The following is a 19883-nucleotide window of genomic DNA, read 5'->3' on the forward strand; positions in this document are numbered from 1 at the left end:
GTATGCTTTAGGGGAACAATAATGCAATTTCTCTGAACTAGATAATTTTGGTAAATTTAAAAAATCAAGTAATTTTGATCCTGCAACATTTCAAACAAATTCTGTTAAAGTACACATCACAGACTTTTATGGTGCATTGTTAGTGGGCTACTTAGCACTGTTCTAAAATCTCCATGTCACCCAGTAAACAATTAGATAGTACTTCTACGGCGTTGTTACATTGAAAGACACCATATAAATGAAGGCTCTCGGCCCGAAATGTCGACTGTACCTCTTCCTATAGATGTTGCCTGGCCTGCTGCATTCACCAGCAATTTTTATGTATGTTGCTTGATATAAATGTCATTGCTGTTGCAACCTAATCAGCATCCTTTATGACGCACACTCTGAAAGCAGAGTACCCCTCAGAACAAATCTGCACAATCAAGAAGAAAGAAAGTTGGTCATCTAGATTAAAATTGCTTTGCCTCTAGTGAAAATGTTGCCAGCAAGTGATTGCAGTGTCCTATCTTGGAGTTTGTCAAATAGCAAGTTACAGCAAGACATGAAGGGGGCTAAAGAAGCCAGAAGGGATGTTACTTAAGAGATAGGGACATAACTGACATTTTAACATCCATCCTTCATAGTCCCTGGAGGTAGCAGTTACAGTTCAACCACACTCATGGTCTGGATGTGCATTCAGGCCAGACTGGTTAAGAATGACAGATTTTCTCCCTGAAGCAAGTTTGTGAACTAGTTGGATTTGTATAACAATCCATTTGTTTTGTAGGTTGTGCAACTAGGACTGTCTTTTTATAAAAGATCAGATTTAACTTGAGGTTCAGTTACTATAGTAGGATTTGAAATTTTCTTCTGATTACTAGTCTAAGATTCCAGCTGCTACTCCAGCAACTTAACCAACTATTCCACTTTTCTTCAGATTCTATGGTATTTATACTAATTGATGACAAACTGCAATTTGCCATATAATTTAGGCTTTGTAATAAATATTTATCAGTCACAAGGATACATTTCCAGAGACTATCTCCATACTTGATTCATGTAATCTTCCAGCCTTCTGTTTAACACTTAACTGCACGGTTGTGTAGGTTAGAGGGTAAGCCAATTCTAGGTTCATTTCTTTGTTAGTTGGTTAATTTCACAAGATTGCTGTTTGTCACAAAATTCTAAGGTAGGAAGAAATTGTGAGATACAAACCAAAGAAAGCAGGTCAAGAGTGTGGCTTAGAAATTGCTTTGTGCCATTTGTGGGTCATGTTTGCAGTGTTTATGAACATGGCAATAGACCACAAGATATAGGAGTGGAATTAGGCCACTTGGCCTATTGAGTCTAGGCTGCCATTATGGCTGATTTATTACTCCTGTCAACTTCATTTTCCTGCCTTCTCCCTGTAACCTTTGATGCCCTGACTAATCAACAACCTATCAACCTCTGCTTCAAATATACGCCATGACCAGCCTCCACAACTGCCCATAGGAAAGAATCCTACTACCCTCTGCTAAAGAAATTCCTCCTCATCTCTGTTCTAAATGGATGTTCCTCTATTCTGAGGCTGTGCCTTCTGGTCCTAGAGGCACCCACTATAGAAAACTTACTTTCCACATCCACTCTATCTATTTGATAGGTTTCGATCAGATTACCCCTCATTCTTCTAAATTCCAGCAAGTACAGACCCAGGACCATCAATTGCTCCGTTCTTTCCCAGAATCATTCTCATGAACCTCCTCTGGATCCTCTCCAATACCAGCACATCGTTTCTGAGATAAGGGGCCCAAAACTTCTCACAATACTCAAGTTAGGTCTGACCAATGCCTCAGCATCATGACCTTTCTTTAGTATTCTAGTCCTCTCAAAATGAATGTTCACACTGCACTTGCCTTTCTTAATACCAACTCAGTCTGCAAGTTAACCTCTAGGATTCCCAAGTCCCTTTACACCTCAGATTTTTGAATTTCCTTCCTATTTCCACACCTTAATTCCTTCTACCAATGTGCATGACCATATACCTCCCTACACTATATTCCTTCTGCCCTTTCTTTCCCCATTCTCCCAATTTGTCTAGGTACTTCTGAAGATTCCCTGCTTCCCCAACACTACCTAGTCATAGTCATAATCATACTTTATTGATCCCAAGGGAAATTGGTTTTTGTTACAGTTGCACCTTAAATAATTAAATAGTGATAAAACCAAAAATAATTAAATAATAATATGTAAATTATGCCAGGAAATAAGTCCAGGACCAGCCTATTGGCTCAGGGTGTCTGACCCTCCAAGGGAGGAGTTGTGAAGTTTGATGGCCACAGGCAGGAATGACTTCCTGTGATGAGTCTCTGGTTGAATGTACTCCTGTGCCCAACCAGTCCATTATGTAGTGGATGGGAGACATTGTCCAAGATGGCATGCAACCTCGACAGCATCCTCTTTTCAGACACCACCGTCAGAGAGTCCAGTTCCATCCCCACAACATTACTGGCCTTACGAATGAGTTTGTTGATTCTATTGGTGTCTGCTACCCTCAGCCTGCTGCTCCAGCACACAACAGCAAACATGATCGCACTGGCCACCACAGACTCGTAGAACATCCTCAGCATTGTCTGAAAGATGTTAAAGGACCTCAGTCTCCTCAGGAAATAGGGACGGCTTTGACCCTTCTTGTAGACAGCCTCAGTGTTCTTTGACCAGTCCAGTTTATTGTCAATTCGTATTCCCAGGTATTTGTAATCCTCCACCATGTCCACACTAACCCCCTGGATGGAAACAGGGGTCACTGGTGCCTTAGCCCTCCTCAGGTCTACCACTAGCTCCTTAGTCTTTTTCACATTAAGCTGCAGATAATTCTCTCACACCATGTGACAAAGTTTCCTATCGTAGCCCTGTACTCAGCCTCATCTCCCTTGCTGATGCATCCAACTATGGCAGAGTCATCAGAAAACTCCTGAAGATGACAAGACTCTGTGTAGTATTTGAAGTCCGAAGTGTAAATGGTGAAGAGAAAGGGAGACAAGACAAGACAAGACCTGCATTTCCATCTACCTTTGTATAGTCTGAAAACTTCATCACAAAGCCATCAATTTCGTCATCCAAATCATTGGCATATAACTCAAAAAGGAATGGTCTCAACACCGACCCATGTGGAACATCATGAGTCACTGGCAACCAACAAATGAAGGCCACCTTTATTCCAACTCACTGTCTCCTGCCAGTCAGTCAATCTTCTATCCATGCTAGTATCTTTCCTGTAATACCATGGGCTCATATTTTAATTATTAGCCTCATGGGTAGCACCTTGTCAAACGCCTTCTGAAAATCCAAGTAAACAATATCTACTAACTCTTCTTTGTCTATCTTGCTTGTTATTTCCTCAAAGAATTCCAACAGATTTGTCAGGTAAGATTTCCTCTTACAGAAACAATGCTGACTTTGGCCTACCTTATCATGTGCCTCCAAGCACCCTGAAATCTCATCCTTAATAATGGACTCCAGCATCTCCCCAACCACGGAAGTCAGGCTAACTGGCCTATAATTTCCTTTCTTCTGCCTCTCTCCCTTCTTAAAGAATGGAGTGACATTTATAATTTTCCAGTCCTTCAGAACTTAGTGATTCTTCAAAGATCATCACTAATACTTCCACAATCTCTTCAGCTACCTCTGTCAGAACCCTGGAGTGTAATCCATCTGGTCCAGGTGACTTATCTACCGTCTAATATTTTAGTTTCCCAAGCATCTTCTCCGTAGTAATAGCAGCTGCACTCATTTCTACTCTCTGACACTCTTAAACCTCTGGCATACTGCTGGTGTTTCCACAGTGAACAGTAGCACGAAATAAAGTTCATCAGTCATTTTTGCCCCCCATTATTACCTCTCCTGCGTAATTTTTGCAGCGGTCCAGTGCCATTCTTGCCTCACTTTTTTGCACACAGACAAACACACACACACACACACAGAGATATATATACATGCAAATTTTCATGGTTGTCATCATCTAACTCTGAAGGTACCTTTTTAAAAAGGTGTACCAAATGTAAATAACCTTCATCCCATTACATAGCAGTTGTTGACAGCAAAAGATGTTGAAGAGTTTTCCTGGGAAGTTAGATCAAACTAAACAGGCTAGTGAAGAGCAGAGGCCAGTGAAGCTATGTTCTTTTTGTGGGAGATCCTCCAGGGCTATAATCAGGCACTTGTCGGTAGGTATTTGCTAAGGCACAAGGGCAGTTTCCGTATTCGTGCAATGCAAGTAAATCCCTGCATCTGCTCTGCATGTACCTGTGGACTAAAGGAAAAGTAGATGGCCTCCTCTCCTTGAGCGTGGAGTGCGGCTGAACTGCTAAAGGCAACAGAGACTGGCAAATCATATAATGAGCAGCAGCCGCCTGCAGTGGTTTTGAAGCTTGATAAAAACACAGACTTCGTGATCAAAGCAGTAAGGGCACAGAGAGTCATAGACCATTTCAGCACAGAATCAGGCCTTTCTGCCCATCTACTCCATGCCAGCCTGGTTATATGCGTACGGTTCTGTTTGAAGCTATTGCTCTCAGTGAAGACAAGAATGAGAATTATTTTGGCCTTTTATATAATGCGGTTTCAGAGTAAATTGGATTAATAAAACCTAATAGAAAAGCAAGAAACTGCAGGAGATGCTGGAAATCGGAAATAAAAACAAAATGCTGGAGATACTCAACATAAATGGTGGAGAGAGAAACATAATGTTTTTGATTGATGCTGTACTATTGGAATGGGAAAAGTGGGGAAGAAAAGCAGGGTTCTTTAAGTTCCAGAGAAGGGAAAGGATGGGGATCTTAAATGAATTTCTTGCATCAGTACTTACTTAGGAGACAGGCACAGAGTCTCAGTTGCTCAGGCAAAAAAGTACCAAGGTCATGATCTGCGTGCTGTCTTGAGGGTGTTTAGGATGGATAAATCCGCAGGGCCTGACAGGTTGTCCCCTCAGACCCTGCAGGAGGCTTTTGCAGAAATTGCAGGGGTTCTGGCAAAGATGTTTAAAATGTCCTTGCCACAGGCGAGGTGCCAGAAGACTGGAGGATAGTTCCTCCAGCATTTTGTGTCACCAGTCAACTTCCTAGCTCTTTGCTTTATCCCTCCCCCCCCCCAAGTTTCACCTGTCACCTGGCGTTTCTCCCTCTCCTCCCCTTACCTTTCAAATCTACTCCTCAGCTTTTTTTCTCCAGTCCTGGCGAAGTGTTTCGGCCCGAAACATCGACTGTACTTTTTTCCATAGATGACGCCCGGCTTGCTGAGCTCCTCCAGCATTTTGTGTGTGTTGTGGAGATTTCCAGCATTTGCAGATTTTATCTTGTTTGTGGAGGATAGCTAATATTCTGTTGTTTAAGAATGGCTCTAAGAATAAGCCAGGTGATTTTAGGCTGGTGAGTCTGACGCTGGTCATGGGTAAATTATTGGAAGGTATTCTAAGGAACGGAACACACAAGTATTTGGATAGACAGAGCATTATTAGGTATAGCCAATATGGTGTTGTGTAGAGTACATCGAGTCTAACCAGTCTTACAGAGTTTTACAAGAAGGTTACCAAGAGGTTTGATGAAGAAAAGATGGTGTCCATTGTCTACATGAACTTCAACAAGGGCTTTGATAAAGTCCTGCGTGGTTTAGAAGGTTAGGTGACTGCATTCAGGATGAAGTAGTCAATTGAATTCAACTTTGGCTTGGAGGGAGAAGCCGGAGAGTGGTAGTAGATAGTTGCCTCTGTGACTAATGGTGTGCCACAGGGATCACTGCTGGGTCGTTTGTTATTTGTCATGTATTAATCATTTAGATGATATTGTGATAAAGTGGATCAGCAAATTTGAGGATAACAACAAGATTGGGAATATAATAGACAATGAGGAAGGTAATCAAAGCTTGCAGCATGATCTGGACCAGGTGGGAAAATGGGCTAAAAAATGCCAGATGGAATTTAATGCAGACAAGTGAGGTTTTTCACTTTGGGAGGACAGACCAAGGTAAGACCTGAGAATGAAATGTTTAATGTATAAGGACTGTTTGATGTTTCCAGGCCAGTACCTGCTGGAGTTTAGGAGAATGAAGGGGGATCTCATTGAAATGTACTGAATATTAATAAGCCTAGATAGAATGGATGTGCAGAGGATGTTTCCAATATTGAGAGTACAAGACCAGAGGGTACGGCCTCAGAATAGAAGAATGTCTCTTTAGAACAGAGAAGAAGAGGAATTTCTTTCATCAGGGTGGTGAATCTGTGGAATTTATCACCACAGACGGCTGTGGAGGCCACATCATTGGATATATTTAAAGCAGCAGTTGATTGATTTTTTGATTAATAAGGGCATCAGATGTTTTGGGGAGAAGGCAGGAGAATAGTAATACGTACTTGATAATAAATTTATTTTGAATCCTGAACTTAATGAAGTCTGAAGGAAGTGGTGTGTAAAGTAAATGGTGCACATTGTTTAGCAATGAACAATGCCAATCTAATATAGTTTCACTCTGGCAGTGTGCTTCATTCAGCTTCTCCACAAAGAATTCAATACATGCAGACAATTTGTATAGTGGGAATGATACTAACAACACACACAAAAAGCTGGAGGAACTCAGCAGGTCAAGCAGCATATATGGAAATGAGTGAACAGTTTGAATTTTAAGCCAACAACCTTCTTCAGGATTGGAAAGAGGGGAAGACATCGGAATAAAAAAATGGGGGGGGGGAAGGAGTACAGCAAGAAGGTGATAAGTGAAGGCAGGTGGGTGGTAAAGGTAAAGGGCTACAGACAAAGAAATCTGATAGGAGAGGAGAGTGGACCATGGGAGAAAGGGAAGGAGGAGGGGCACCAAGGGGAGGTAATAAGCAGGTGAGGAGAAGAGCTAAGAGGCCTGAGTGGGGAGGAAGGAAAAAGGAGGGAAAAAATTACCAGAAGGAGAAATCCATGTTCATGCTGTCAAGTTGGAGGCTACCAAGATGGTATATGAGGTATTGCTCCTCTACCCCGAATGTGGCAAAAGAGGTGGCCGTGGACTAACACGTGCAGTCCCTCAGTGTACAACGAGTTTCACCAATGTAGAGGAGGCCTCATCAGGAGCACCGGATACAATAGACCGGCCCAGCAGATTCGCAGGTGAAGTGTTGCTTCATCTGGGAAAACTGCTTGAGAAATGAATGGAGGTAAGGGAGAAGGTGAATGGCCAGATGTCGTATATCTGTTGCTTGCAGGGATACGTGCCAGGAGGGCGATTTAACTGGGGAGGGATGAATGGGCAAGAGAATCACAGAGGGAGCACTCCCAGTAGAAAGCGGAGAGTGGGGAGGAAGGTAAAGATGTGTTTGGTGGTAGGATCTTGTTAAAGATGTTGGAAGTTACAGGGAACGATGTATTGCATGTGGAGGCTCATGGGGTGGTAGGTGAGGACAAGCGACTTCTACCCCTGTTAAGGTGAAGGGAAGATAGGCTGAGCGTAGATGTCCAGGAAATGGAGGAGATATGGGTGAGGCTAGCATCAATGGTGGAGGAAGGGAAGCCCCATCCTTTAAAGAAAGAGGATATCTCTGATATTCTGGAAAGGAAAGCCTCAGCATGGCAACAGGAGTGGCAGAAATGAGAAAGGCGGAGAAAAGGTTGATGACCTGAAGAAAGCCTTGAAGGTAGACGAGAGAAGCTCACAACATGGATGTGGATTAGAAACATGGATTTGTGAAACTCAGAACGTTTGCAAGAAAATTTCAGAACGTTAGCTCGGAAGGTGTACTTAGGAGATGACATTCGCATCTAAAGCTAATCGATATCATTATGCCACTGTTTAATCTTCACTGAGTCCATCGCCTGGTGGGGTCCTTCTGTCATGATGTGCACTGACAGTATTGAAACCTAAATGCAGAGGAAAGACAGACTCCAATGTAGAGACGATGACCAGTGTTCATTCATAAGATTTGCAACAGAACGCTGGAGCCTCAGCTGAGCAACACCACGAGATGTAACATTCTTAAAACTAGGACCTTGTGATTAACTCTAATTGGGCGTCCAGTTAAGTAATACAGGTAACATGGAATGCCTAAGCCTATCAAATTAAACTTGACAAATTTAAACAGAAAGCATCAGGAGACCACATTACAAAGAGCAAATCGCTCGAGTAAAAACACCAGGAACTCTAAACAATTAACCATCTCAGGTGTTCTAAAAACGTTGGAGCCCAATGCTCTCCAGCTCCCTGCACAAGTCCAAAGAGCTCATTACATTTAGTTTTCAAATTATGAGTTAAAATCTGGTCAGTGGAATGTAACTGAAGTAGAATTGCGTTGGGGAGAACAGTTAATAAGCATTTTTCATGTGTTGCTATAAATATCTTCATATGCTTTGTAACTAGTCTTGTTGAAGCAAATGACAATTACAATTTTTATAAGAAGTAAACTTGGGCAATATTTGATACATTGAATGAGAGCGAACAGTTTGATTATTTTGGATTTTAATAAACACAGATAATAAACATAGAAATAGCAACCATTCATGCCCCTCTGTGGATTTTGTGTCACTTTCATTTTTAACTCCCTTGCCAAGGCAGCTTATCAGATGTTGCTGCGATGCGTTTAACTGGAATTTGTGCCAACGTGCTCCTCCTGCCTTTCCCCTTCTATTTATTTTGGATGCATTTGGTTTCTGCTGACAGATCACAAATTCAAGGATTATGTTTAAAGAAAAATTTCCTTTGAGGCTGTGTTTGAACTTCAGTCACAGAGGGTTTTGCAGCCCACCTTTACACTGACATGAAATGTTGGGGTAGACACGATCAGAGAGAAAACAGTGTCAATCTGTGTCAGTAAAGACAACACCACCTCATCTGTGGCCTTTCCAGTGGGAAACAACAGAAACCCAGGAAGAATCTCAAAGATAGAGCTCTCTTGCATAGTGAGAGACCCCTAAGTTATAAGGCATGTCAGGTGTCAGAACCTCACATAGCCCCATTGTTGTGGGGTGGATGATATCACCGGAGACACAGAGTTACTGGTAGATACAGAGCAGCTTCTTTATTCGACACAGCCAGGTACAGCAGGCATCATATGGACAAAGACGCTTTCTGTAGAGAGGTCTGCTAGCCCAATGCGGGCTCAATATTTATATGCTAAACACAAAGGGCAATCGCTATTTACAAGGTTATAGACAATGCTTCCTTTTAAAGCTACGTACAAAACATCACACCTTCTGACTTCGTCCTTTCCTCCCGATGCCAACATGTCTGGGTTGGTACTCACAGCCTTTAGGAGTGCAAGTCAAATCCACAATACATTTATTTGGTATTTTACGTGCTAACATAGAGGACAATTAATATTTACAAAGTATAGATAGGGCTGTCTTCGAAACTACCTGTAAACTTCACACTTCCATCCGCAGCATCTGACTAGTATTCCAATATTCACAGCTTTTAGGAAATGCATTGTTATGAACTCAGTCCACAGTACTTTGTCAAACAGAAGACTGGTGACCAAAGTCATTTAAGTGTTAGCGAATCATCTACCCAAAAACCCACTCCAAAGTCCCTCCTATTGGCCCTCCTGGATAAAAATTAAATTTGTGTCAGGAAAGGCCAACCTCGAAGGACCTGCTCAAATAGGGCAGCAAAAACGCCCTGTCTCAAAATTTCCCCCCCAATTTTATGTACCTCCATATCTATCCTAGCATTACCTACCAAATGTTAAGCAGAGAGGCTGTTCCAAGTCTTTAGGAATGCAGCTCCTTTTGTGTGCCTGCAGGCTGACTGCATCTTAATCACATTCCTTTGTTTCAGCCCTTTATCCTCTGGTCGCTGAAACTCTCCTTCCAGGAGCGCTCACAGGCTCTCTCATCGATGTACAGGAAGGGGTTGGGGTGGCACCCCCTTCCAAGTTGTTCTGTTGATCACTGGCTCAACTGCTGAAAAGGGCCCAGCTCCTCAGACTCAGGGTGACTGCTTTCAGATGCCATGTGCAGTCTGAAATGCCATCGAAGTGGTGGAACTTGCCGTCTTTGCTTTAACTCAGAAATTCCTCCCTATTTCCCAATAAATTTCTATACTATGCTATAAAATTAACCATCTATCTTCAGCAACCAGCTTTCTTTACAGAGTACCATCGTCATCACACTTTAGCAGGCTATTCATGGTTTTCCAACACGTTCTCAGTGTCCCCTGCCACGCTCTCGGCGTTTTCTGCCTTAGCATTTTCTCCGGGTATGTTTTCATCAGCTGTGGTCGGGTCTGGCATGGCCGGCTGGTGTTCCTCTCTTAGGTTCTCTGTAATTACATGGTTACTGGGTACACTTGGTTCCCCACTCTGTCTGTGAGAACAACAAGAGGGTGAGTCGTATACTTTAACCTGAGTCCAGTGTTTGCACTGGCTGCCTCGCCGAGTCTGTACACACACACACGTATCATTGGTTAAGAATACCGTCTGTGGTCCTATCCCCTTCGGGGAAAACCCTGGCCTTTCCGGCAGCATCCTCACCATAACTTGGTTGCCGGGCTGTGGAAGAACTATCCCCTTTCCCTCTGGCTCTCTCTGATCAGCGATGTGCTGCTGTTGTTTCACTCGGTCCTTCAACACTTTAAGCTGGTTACAAAGGTCTTTCACATATTGGGTCATTCTATCCCTGTAAGCCCCAGGCTTCCTGCAACCCATAATTACCCCTTAAGGGAGTTGCATTGCTCGTCCCATCAATAATTCGTAGGGGCTGAGACCCAAAGTGCGGTTCGGGGTTGCGCGCAATCTCATCTGGATTCCTGGTAAGACATCAACCCATGTCTTTCCTGTCTCAGCTATAGCTTTGGCTAATGCATTCTTGATTGTTCAGTTCATCCTTTCTACCATCCCTGAAGTCTGGGGGTGGTAGGGTACATGGAACCGTTGTCGAATCCCTAGCATTCGACACATTTCCTTCATCACTTTCCCCGTGAAATGTGCTCCCTGATCTGAATCCACCTGAACTGGGGTTCCCCACCTCGGGAAGATTTCCTGAACTAGGATCCATGCGGCGGTGCGGATGGTGCAGTCCCTTGTTGGGAAAGCCTCTACCCACCAGGTGAAGTGATCCATAATTACTAGACGGTAGCTTCTCCCCCTGCTTTTTGGCAGGGGCCCTGTGAAGTCTATCTGGATGTTTTCCCAGGGTCCCCTCGGCTGAGGCTGATTTGCCATCTGTAGCTTTCTGCCCTTACCAGGGTTATGCTGGACACAAATGATACAACAGCGGCAGAATTTCTCAACATCCCCGCCCATCCCTGGTCACTACCAGTCCTGCTGGAAGGTTGTGATCATGCTCTGCCTTCCCTGATGCATCACCCCATGATATAACTTTAGTAGTATCGGTCTAATACAGGGTGGGGCCACCGTGACTCTTTCCTCCCCATGTGTCCAGCACCTATCTGGTCCCTCCTTTGCTCCTTTTCTCCTCCATTTTTCCTTCTCTTCTGCCTCTACCTCTTCATATAATTTTACTAAGCTGGCTTCTGTCGTTTCTTCCTGCACACTTGCAATTTCAATTGCCTCTTGTTCCCCTGCTTCCTTATTTGCAGTAATGTCTGCCCTCGGAGGAACTGGGAAAACTTTATGTTCTGGAGTGGCCACAGCATCTCCGGGTACCCCCTGGTGTTTTTGTTCCTTCGCTATACCCTGAACAGCGGTCAGTGTGTCATTTTGTATAGGGTCCTGCTTAGGAGGTTTATACAGACCCTCCTCTATTTTAACTGGGTTTATCCTTACTCAACCACAATCTTGCTTGTGTGTAGTCCACACAGCTGGGAACTGCTGACAAGGTAACCCATGGACCCCATCCGGGCTGCAGTCTCTGGTGATCGGGGCAGCTGCGACTATGCTAGGCAGGTTGTGTATACTGTCGGTTGTACCCGTCCGCTGCCCCTGACTCGTCCATAGTATTTCTCCCTTTCCCGAATCTGTAACAGCTCCTGCTTCCCTTAGGATGCCTATTCCAAGGATCGTGCCCTCATTATTTGGACATACCCAGAAATACACTGGAAGCTGCACTCCCCGATTTCCAGTATATGCGATTCGCTTCTTTCTGCTTTTACTGTTTTCCCTCCAACACCCCTGATATAACTGGCCTGTCCTGTTATTGGTAAGGGTAAGTCTGTTATCGATACTGATATTGCATTGCCGTCCCCCTAACAATGCCGTTGTGTACATCGGCGGGTCACCAGCGCTGGCAGTGGAGCCCGCTGCCACATCCTTTTCTGCCCTAAGAGACGCCGTTACTAGCTCTTTGATCTGATCGACAGTCAGACTGGTTGCTGATGGGGTGAGTGACTGGGTGTCTGCCGTGACCTTCGCCTGGGTTTTCCCCCTCTTGTTTGGACACTGTCTCCAGCCATGTCCCGATAGGCCACAGCTGTAGCATATGAACTCCTTTACCGTTTTATACCTGTGCTAGGTGCCCTGGTTGTTACAAACCCTCCGGGACATCACAGCAGCTGCATCCACTATACCCACTTTACGATTTATCTTGCCTTTTCTTTGGTCTATCTCACTGGCCCACGAAACTATCGCAGAGTAGTTGGACCCCACCGTCATACCTAAATCTAAGACTTCCTGGTGGGCTGAGCTCAGGCCTTCCTTCAGCATTTTTAGGAAGACTAGGTCGTCCCTCCCTGGATTATCCAATCCTGAATACTCCTCATGTGCTCGATATTTATGTTCTACATAATCCATGGCTGTCTCGTCAGCCCTCTGGGTCACTGACATTATCGTTCCCCAGCTACTCTTGACTCCCCCCAGTCACTGCCTCACTTCCCCTTTAAAAGAGCGATATCTGTCTTCATTACTGGCGCTCCCAGTAGTTACCCATGTACCATCCCGCACCCTCTGGGCCATTCTGTCCCACGTATTGCTCAGGCACTTTGCTTTTACCAACACGTGTATATTTTTAAGGTGCATCTGGTGAATTAAAACCATTTCCTCGAGCTTATGCCAGAATTCTGAATTCCCACAGGCGACTTTAAGTGAAGGTAACTCAGACAAGATACTCTGTTTCTCCCTGGGGGTGACGGGCTTGTAAATGGTCATAATCAAGGTCAAGGGCTGGCTCGGATCATCAGGGTTCTCAACCTGGTGTTGCCTGACCTCAATAGGTGCCATTCTGGTAGATCTATCTGGGTAAAACCTCTCCCTGAGATATCCTCACACTAATTCCCACACTACGCAAAATATAAAAGATGGGTAGCAGTTAAATAGTACATACTTAAAACCACAGAGTATGTATTCCACAATCTGCCACTTTTGAATACCTGAACTCATGATGCCTGCTGTTTCCCTTTGCATCACACTTGCAAACGCATGCACTAAAATGCCGCTCCCTGAACGAGTATACACGCCCCTACTCTGGCGTCTCGAACCGTACCGTCGGTTACCACCTTTTGCAGCAAGGTGGCTCCATCTCACCAAGTTAACCAATTTAACACACAAAAAAACACACGTACACGCACACACTACTTTTATATCTACCAGTTCAGCTCTCCACATTCGTGATACCTCGTGTTCCCGTATACCACCGACCAAACAGATCCAAGTGTGAGTGTTATTTTAGAAAAATACTCACCAATTTAGACTGCTAGGAACGCTGGCCACACGACGGGTCACGAAGTATCCCACCCCTGACACCAAATGTTGTTGGGTTGATGAAATCACTGGAGAGACAGAGTTACTGGTAGATACAAAGCAGCTTCTTTATTCAACACAACAAGGTACAGCAGGCGTCACACGGACAGAGACGCTTTCGATAGAAAGGTCTGCTAGGCCAATGTGGGCTCAATATTTATATGCTAAACACAAAGGGCAATCACTATTTACAAAGTTATAGACAATGCTTCCTTTTAAAGCTACATAAAAAACATCACACCTTCTGATTTCATCCTTTCCTCCCGATGCCAACATGTCTGGGTTGGTACTCACAGCCTTTAGGAGTGCAAGTCAAATCCACAATACATTAATTTGGTATTTTATGTACTAACATAGAGGACAATTAATATTATAAATCATAGATAGGGCTGTCTTCAAAACTATCTGTAAGCTTCACACTTCCATCCGCAGCATCCGGCTAGTATTCCAATATTCACAGCTTTTAGTAGATGCATCGTTGTGAACTCAATCCACAGTAGTTTGTCAAACAGAAGACTGGTGACCTAAGTCATTTCAGTGTAAATGAAACATCTACCAAAAAACTCACTCCAACACTTGTGTGATGATGATAAGAAGAATAGAGAGTATACAGCAGTACCTAATCTACTAAACGTATAGCTTTTAACCTGCATAGTAGGATATAAGAACATAAGAAATAGGAGCAGGAGGAGGCCATCCGGCCCATTGAGCCTTACCCGCCATTCAATAAGATCATGGCTGATCTGCCCGTAAACTCAGCTCCATCTACCTGCCTTTTCCCCATATCCCTTAATTCTCCTACTATATGAAAATCTATCTAACTTTATTTTAAATATATTTAATGAAGAAGCCTCAACTGCTTCCCTGAGCTGAGAATTCCACAGATTCACCACTCTGGGAAAAACAGTTTCTCCTCATCTCCGTCCTAAATCTTCTCCCCTGAATCTTCCTAGTTCTAGTCTCACCTACCAATAGAAACAAATTTCCTACTTTTATCTTATCTATCCCTTTCAAAATTTTGTATGTTTCTATAAGATTCCCTTCTCATGAATTCATCCCCTCTCTCTGAATTCCAGAGAGTATAGTCCCAGGCAACTCAGTCTCTCCTCATAGGTTAACCCCTTCATCTCTGGAATCAACCTGGTGAACCTCCTCTGCACTGCCTCCAAAGCCAGTATATCCTTCCTCAAATATGGAGACCAGAACTGCACACAATACTCCAGGTGCGGCCTCACCAGTACCCTGCATAGTTGCAGCATGACCTCCCTGCTCTTGAGTTCAACCCCTCTAGCAATGAAGGCCAACGTTCCGTTTGCCTTCTTAATAACCTGTTGTATCTGCAATCCAATTTTTGCAATTCATGCACTAGTACTCCCAAGTCCCTCTGCACAACAGCATGCTGCAATCTTTCACCATTTAAATAATAATCTGCTCTTCTATTATTCCTTCCAAAGTGGATGATCCCGCGTTTACCAACATTGTATTCCATCTGCCAGACCTTGGCCCACTCACTTAACTTATCTATATCCCTCTGCAGACCCTCCACATCCTCTGTACAATTTGCTTTTCCACTCAGTTTAGTGTCATCAGCAAATTTTGCTACGCTACACTTAGTCCCCTCTTTCAAATCAGCAACGTGAATGGTAAACAGCTGCGGGCCCAGCACCGACCCTGTAGCACCCCACTCAACACCGACTGCCAACTGGAGAAACACCCATTTATACCTTCTATTGGTTAACTAATCCACTATCCATGCCAATACACTTCCTCTGACTCCATGCATCCGTATCTTATTTATAAGTCTCTTGTGTGGCACCTTATCGAACGCCTTCTGGAAATCCAAGTATACAATATTCACCTGTTCCCCCCTATCCACTGCACTCATTATGTCCTCAAAGAACTCCAGTAAGTTTGTCAAACAGGACCTGCCTTTTCTGAATCCATGCTGCATCTGTCTAATGGAATCACTCCTTTCTAAATGTTTCGCTATTCTTTCTTAATGACAGCTTCAAGCATTTTCCCGACTACAGATGTTAAGCTAACTGGCCTTTAGTTGCCCATCTTTTGCCGACATCCTTTTTTAGAAAGTGGCGTGACGTTTGCTGTTTTTCAATCTGCCGGCACCTGCCCAGAGTCTGGAGAATTTTGGTAAATGATTACCAACATGTCTACTATAACCTCCGCCAATTCCCTCAGCACCCTGGGGTGCATTCTATCAGGACCAGGGGACTTGTCTACCTTCAGGCCCTCTAGTTTGCTCATCACTATCTCTTTAGTGACAGTTATTTTATCAAGGTCCTTGCCTCCCATTTTGTCTATAACATCATTCTTTGGCATATTAAACATGTCCTCCACCGTGAAGACTGACACAAAATAGTCGTTCAATGCCTCAGCCATTTCCTTATCACTCAATAACAATTTCCCCTTATCGTCTTCTAAGGGACCTACGTTGACTTTAGCCACCCTCTTCCACTTTATATGTTTATAAAAACTTTTGCTATCTGTTTTTATATTTTGTGCTAATTTACTTACATAATCTATCTTCCCTTTCCTTATTTCTTGTTTAGTTGTTCTTTGTTGCTTTTTAAAGTTTTCCCAATCCTCCAGTCTCCCACTACCCTTTGTGGCTTTGTACACTTGAACTTTTAATTTGATACTATCTTTTATATCTTTAATTATCCAAGGCTGGCTCTCCCCACACTTACTGTCCTTACTTTTGACTGGAATATTCTTTTGTTGAGCACTGTGGAAAAATCTCTTGGAAAGTATTCCACTGTTCCTCAACTGTCCTACCAAATAGCCTGTGTTCCCAATCCACATTAGCCAACTCCTCCCTCATCCTGTTGTGGTCTCCCTTGTTCAAGCATAATACACTAGTTTTAGATCTAACTATTTCATCCTCCATCTGTATGCGAAATTCAATTGTACTGTGATCACCCTTTCCAAGAGGATCCCTGACTACAAGATCATTAATCTTACCTGTCACATTGCACAGGACTAGATCTAAGGTGTCATTTTCCCTTGTCGGGTCACTAACATGCCTCTCAGGAAAGCCATCACAGATGCATTCTATGAAGTCCTCCTTAAAACTTCCTTGACCAACCTGATTCACCCAATCTACGTGGAAGTTAAAATCCCCCATGACAACTGCCGTTCTGTTCTTACAAGCCTCAGTTATTTCTTGGTTAATCGCCTCTGCCACTGCAATATTTTTATTAGGTGGCCTATAGACAACTCCTACCAGTGATTTTTTTTCCCCTTTACTATTCTTAATCTCTACCCAGATGGACTCAACATTCTGCTCCATAGATTTTATATCGTCTCTCACAATCGCCCTGATCTCATCCTTAATTAAGAGCGCCACCCCACCTCCTTTGCCTTCCTGCCTATCTTTCAGTATTACCTGATACACTTGGATATTTAATTCCCAGTCATCTCCACCTTACAACCAGGTTCCTATAATGGCCACTAAATCATATGCCTTGGTACTGATCTGTGCCACAAGTTCACTAACCTTGTTTCTAAGACTACGGCCATTTAGATAAAGTGCCCTTATACTCATTGTCCTTTTAGAATCTAGTGACCTATGTGATTTTTGCTTTTTACTTTTATGCACTCTACTCCTACGTTTTTCTTCACTAACTGTAGCTTTGGTCTCTGCATCACTTCCCTCCTCTTTTCTGTGTGGGTTCCCATCCCACTGCCATATTAATTTAAAAACTAGTATAGAGGGTACTACAGTTAGTTTCATTAGCTGCAGTCCACAGATACCCAAAGTTAGTCAATGCCTCAACTATTGTACAGTATATTTGTGTGAATGCTGGCTATGAATGCAGTTGAGCTTGGTGCTGAAGCATTCTGTAGCAGAACTGCCTGCCAGGATTTGCAATCAGGGTTTGTGCCCCACCTTTTCAGCATGAAAGGGAGAATATTTTAGAGCAACTATAAATTTGGTGTGTTTTGTGATTCCATTTATAGACCTGCTCCCATCAAAGCTTTGTTTCCATGAGTGCTGATAAGCAGTTGCTAGGCTGCACAATGCTCCATATTAATCATTTCCTTAATCTTTTTCCAGGTGACTACTGTATTTTTGAACATGTCCTTGGAAGTTTGGTACGTATTGTGATAAAGCTGGAATTCATGCCTTGTTACTTGTTAGAATTGGGAAGCCGGATGCTGGGCCTTTGCTGGCTTGCCTTGGTTGGATCTCATGGGCTTCAGTAAATTCCACGGTGGTTCAGTGAGCTTCCACTGCAGCATGAGCCCCCTGGAGAAGTCATACTGATGGTCCAGTACGTTGTTTCTTTGGATTGTTACCAAAGCTTCAGAAGGGAATTGTAGAAGCTCTGGTGAAGTAATAATTAATGATCTGTGAAAGTTTGAAATGAAAAAAACGAATGAAATATGAGTTTTTTTTTAAATTTCACTCTCACATATTTACCTTATAAGATGTCATTGTTTGTTGACATTTGTGGACTTGTGTGCAGAATGATGATCTTTGGCATTAGAGTTGCGAGTTATGTTGTAACTCTAGAGCTGAGATCTAGGAAAGCTGAGGCACTGTAAGTTGAGCTTCTGTGTCCCAATGTGGCATGGTGGAATGGGCCAAGAGATGGGGGTAACCTAACCATGGACTGTTTCTGAAGGCAGACATGCCGTCCCTATTTATAGGTTTACTATGCCCAAGGTGTAGTATTTATACAGGAAATTCAATCATTCAATAGTTGAGGAAACAAACAAGAGATTCTGTGAAAGTGTAAGAGGCACCCAGTTGGTACAATGCCTCCCAGGTGGCAGATGTCTCCGAATGAGTCCACAGCATTCCTAAGGGGGAGAGTGAGCAGCCAGTGTCTTGGTACATATTAGTACAAACGACATAGCTAGGGAAAGGGATGAGGTTCTGAGGAGCAAATATAGGCAGCTAGGATGGCAGCTGAAAAGCATGACCTCAAAGGTAGTAATTTCTGGATTTTGCTCCTGTGCCGGTGAGGGTAAGAGCAGGAAGATACGGCAGGTAAATATATGTCTGAAGAATGAGTTCAGGATGCATGGTTTCAGATTTGTGAATTATTGGGATCTCTTCTGGGGTAGTTAGGACCTGCACAAAAGGGATGGGTTACACCTAAATTCGAGAGGGACCAATGTCCTTGTAGGCTAGTTTGGTAGTGTTTTTTTGGAGGTTTTAAACTAGGTTTTCATGGAGATAGGAACTAGAGTGATAGGTCAGATGATGAAGCAGTTGGTGTAAAGGTAGATACAATGTGTAGAGAGACTGTTGGGAAGGACAAGCAGAAATTGGGGGTTAAGTGCAGTTGGATAGGTTGAAATGTGCTATTTAAATGTGAAAAGTACTTGGCTGTCACAAGGGCAGGAATGGCTGCTGGATGTTCCAGGTTTTATATGTTTCTAAAGGGACAGGGATGGAAGTAAAAGAGGTGGGGGAGTGGCGTTGCTAATCAGGTGCAGAAAGGGAGGACATCGTGGCAAGATCTTCTACTGTGTCAGTGGAAGTCAGAAACAGGAAGGGAGCAATCACTCTATTAGCAGTATTTTGTAAGTCCCAGAATAACAACAGGGTTACTAAGGAGCAGATTGGGAGGTAGATTTTGGAAAAGTGCAAAAGCGATAGATTTTGTCGGGTGTGACTTAAACTCCCCCAATATTGATTGGCATCTTGAAAGTATAAGAGGTTTAGATGCGGTTGAATTTGAAGGTGTGTCCAGGAAGGCTTCCTAACACAATATGTGGACAGGCCAACAAGAGGAGAGTCTGTACAGGATCTAGTAGTAGTCAATGAACATGGTCAGGTGACAGATTTCTCAGTGAGAAAGCATTTCAGAAAGAGTGACCACAACTCACTGACTATTTGGACAAGGATAGGAGCAGATGGTATGGGAAAGTATTTAATTGAAGGAGGGGGAATGATATTCAACAGGACCTCAGAAGCACAACTTGAGAACAGATGTTCTTAGGGAAATACAGTAGGTGGAAGTTTAGGGAGCACTTGCATGGGCTTCTGGATTGGTTTGTCCCATTGAGGCAGGAAAAAGATGTAGGTTGGAGGAACTATGCTGGACAAGTTGTAGAACGTTTAGTCAAGAGGAAGAAGGAAACGTATTTAAGGTTTAGGAAACAATGATCAGGCAGGACTCTTGAGCGTTATAAGGTAGCCAGGAAAGAGCTTAAGAATGGAACTATAAGGGAACATGAAAAGGCCTCAGCAAGTAGGATTAAAGAAAATGCCAAGGTGTTCTACGCA

The 19883-nt window shown here is 43.4% G+C and overlaps 1 protein-coding gene across 3 annotated transcripts in view; it reads left to right on the forward strand.

Annotated features, from left to right (window-relative positions):
- Positions 1–19883, forward strand: part of LOC140205987 (cytosolic phospholipase A2-like) — a 190187-nt gene that overhangs the window by 81447 nt on the left and 88857 nt on the right. For all 3 annotated transcript variants that reach the window (XM_072273964.1, XM_072273962.1, XM_072273963.1), the window contains one exon: positions 17700–17737. In XM_072273964.1, coding sequence (XP_072130065.1) covers positions 17700–17737 — 38 coding nt within the window. The remainder of the gene's footprint in view (positions 1–17699; positions 17738–19883) is intronic.

This window comes from Mobula birostris, chromosome 12 (genome assembly GCF_030028105.1).
Source record: "Mobula birostris isolate sMobBir1 chromosome 12, sMobBir1.hap1, whole genome shotgun sequence".
NCBI lineage: Eukaryota > Metazoa > Chordata > Chondrichthyes > Myliobatiformes > Myliobatidae > Mobula > Mobula birostris.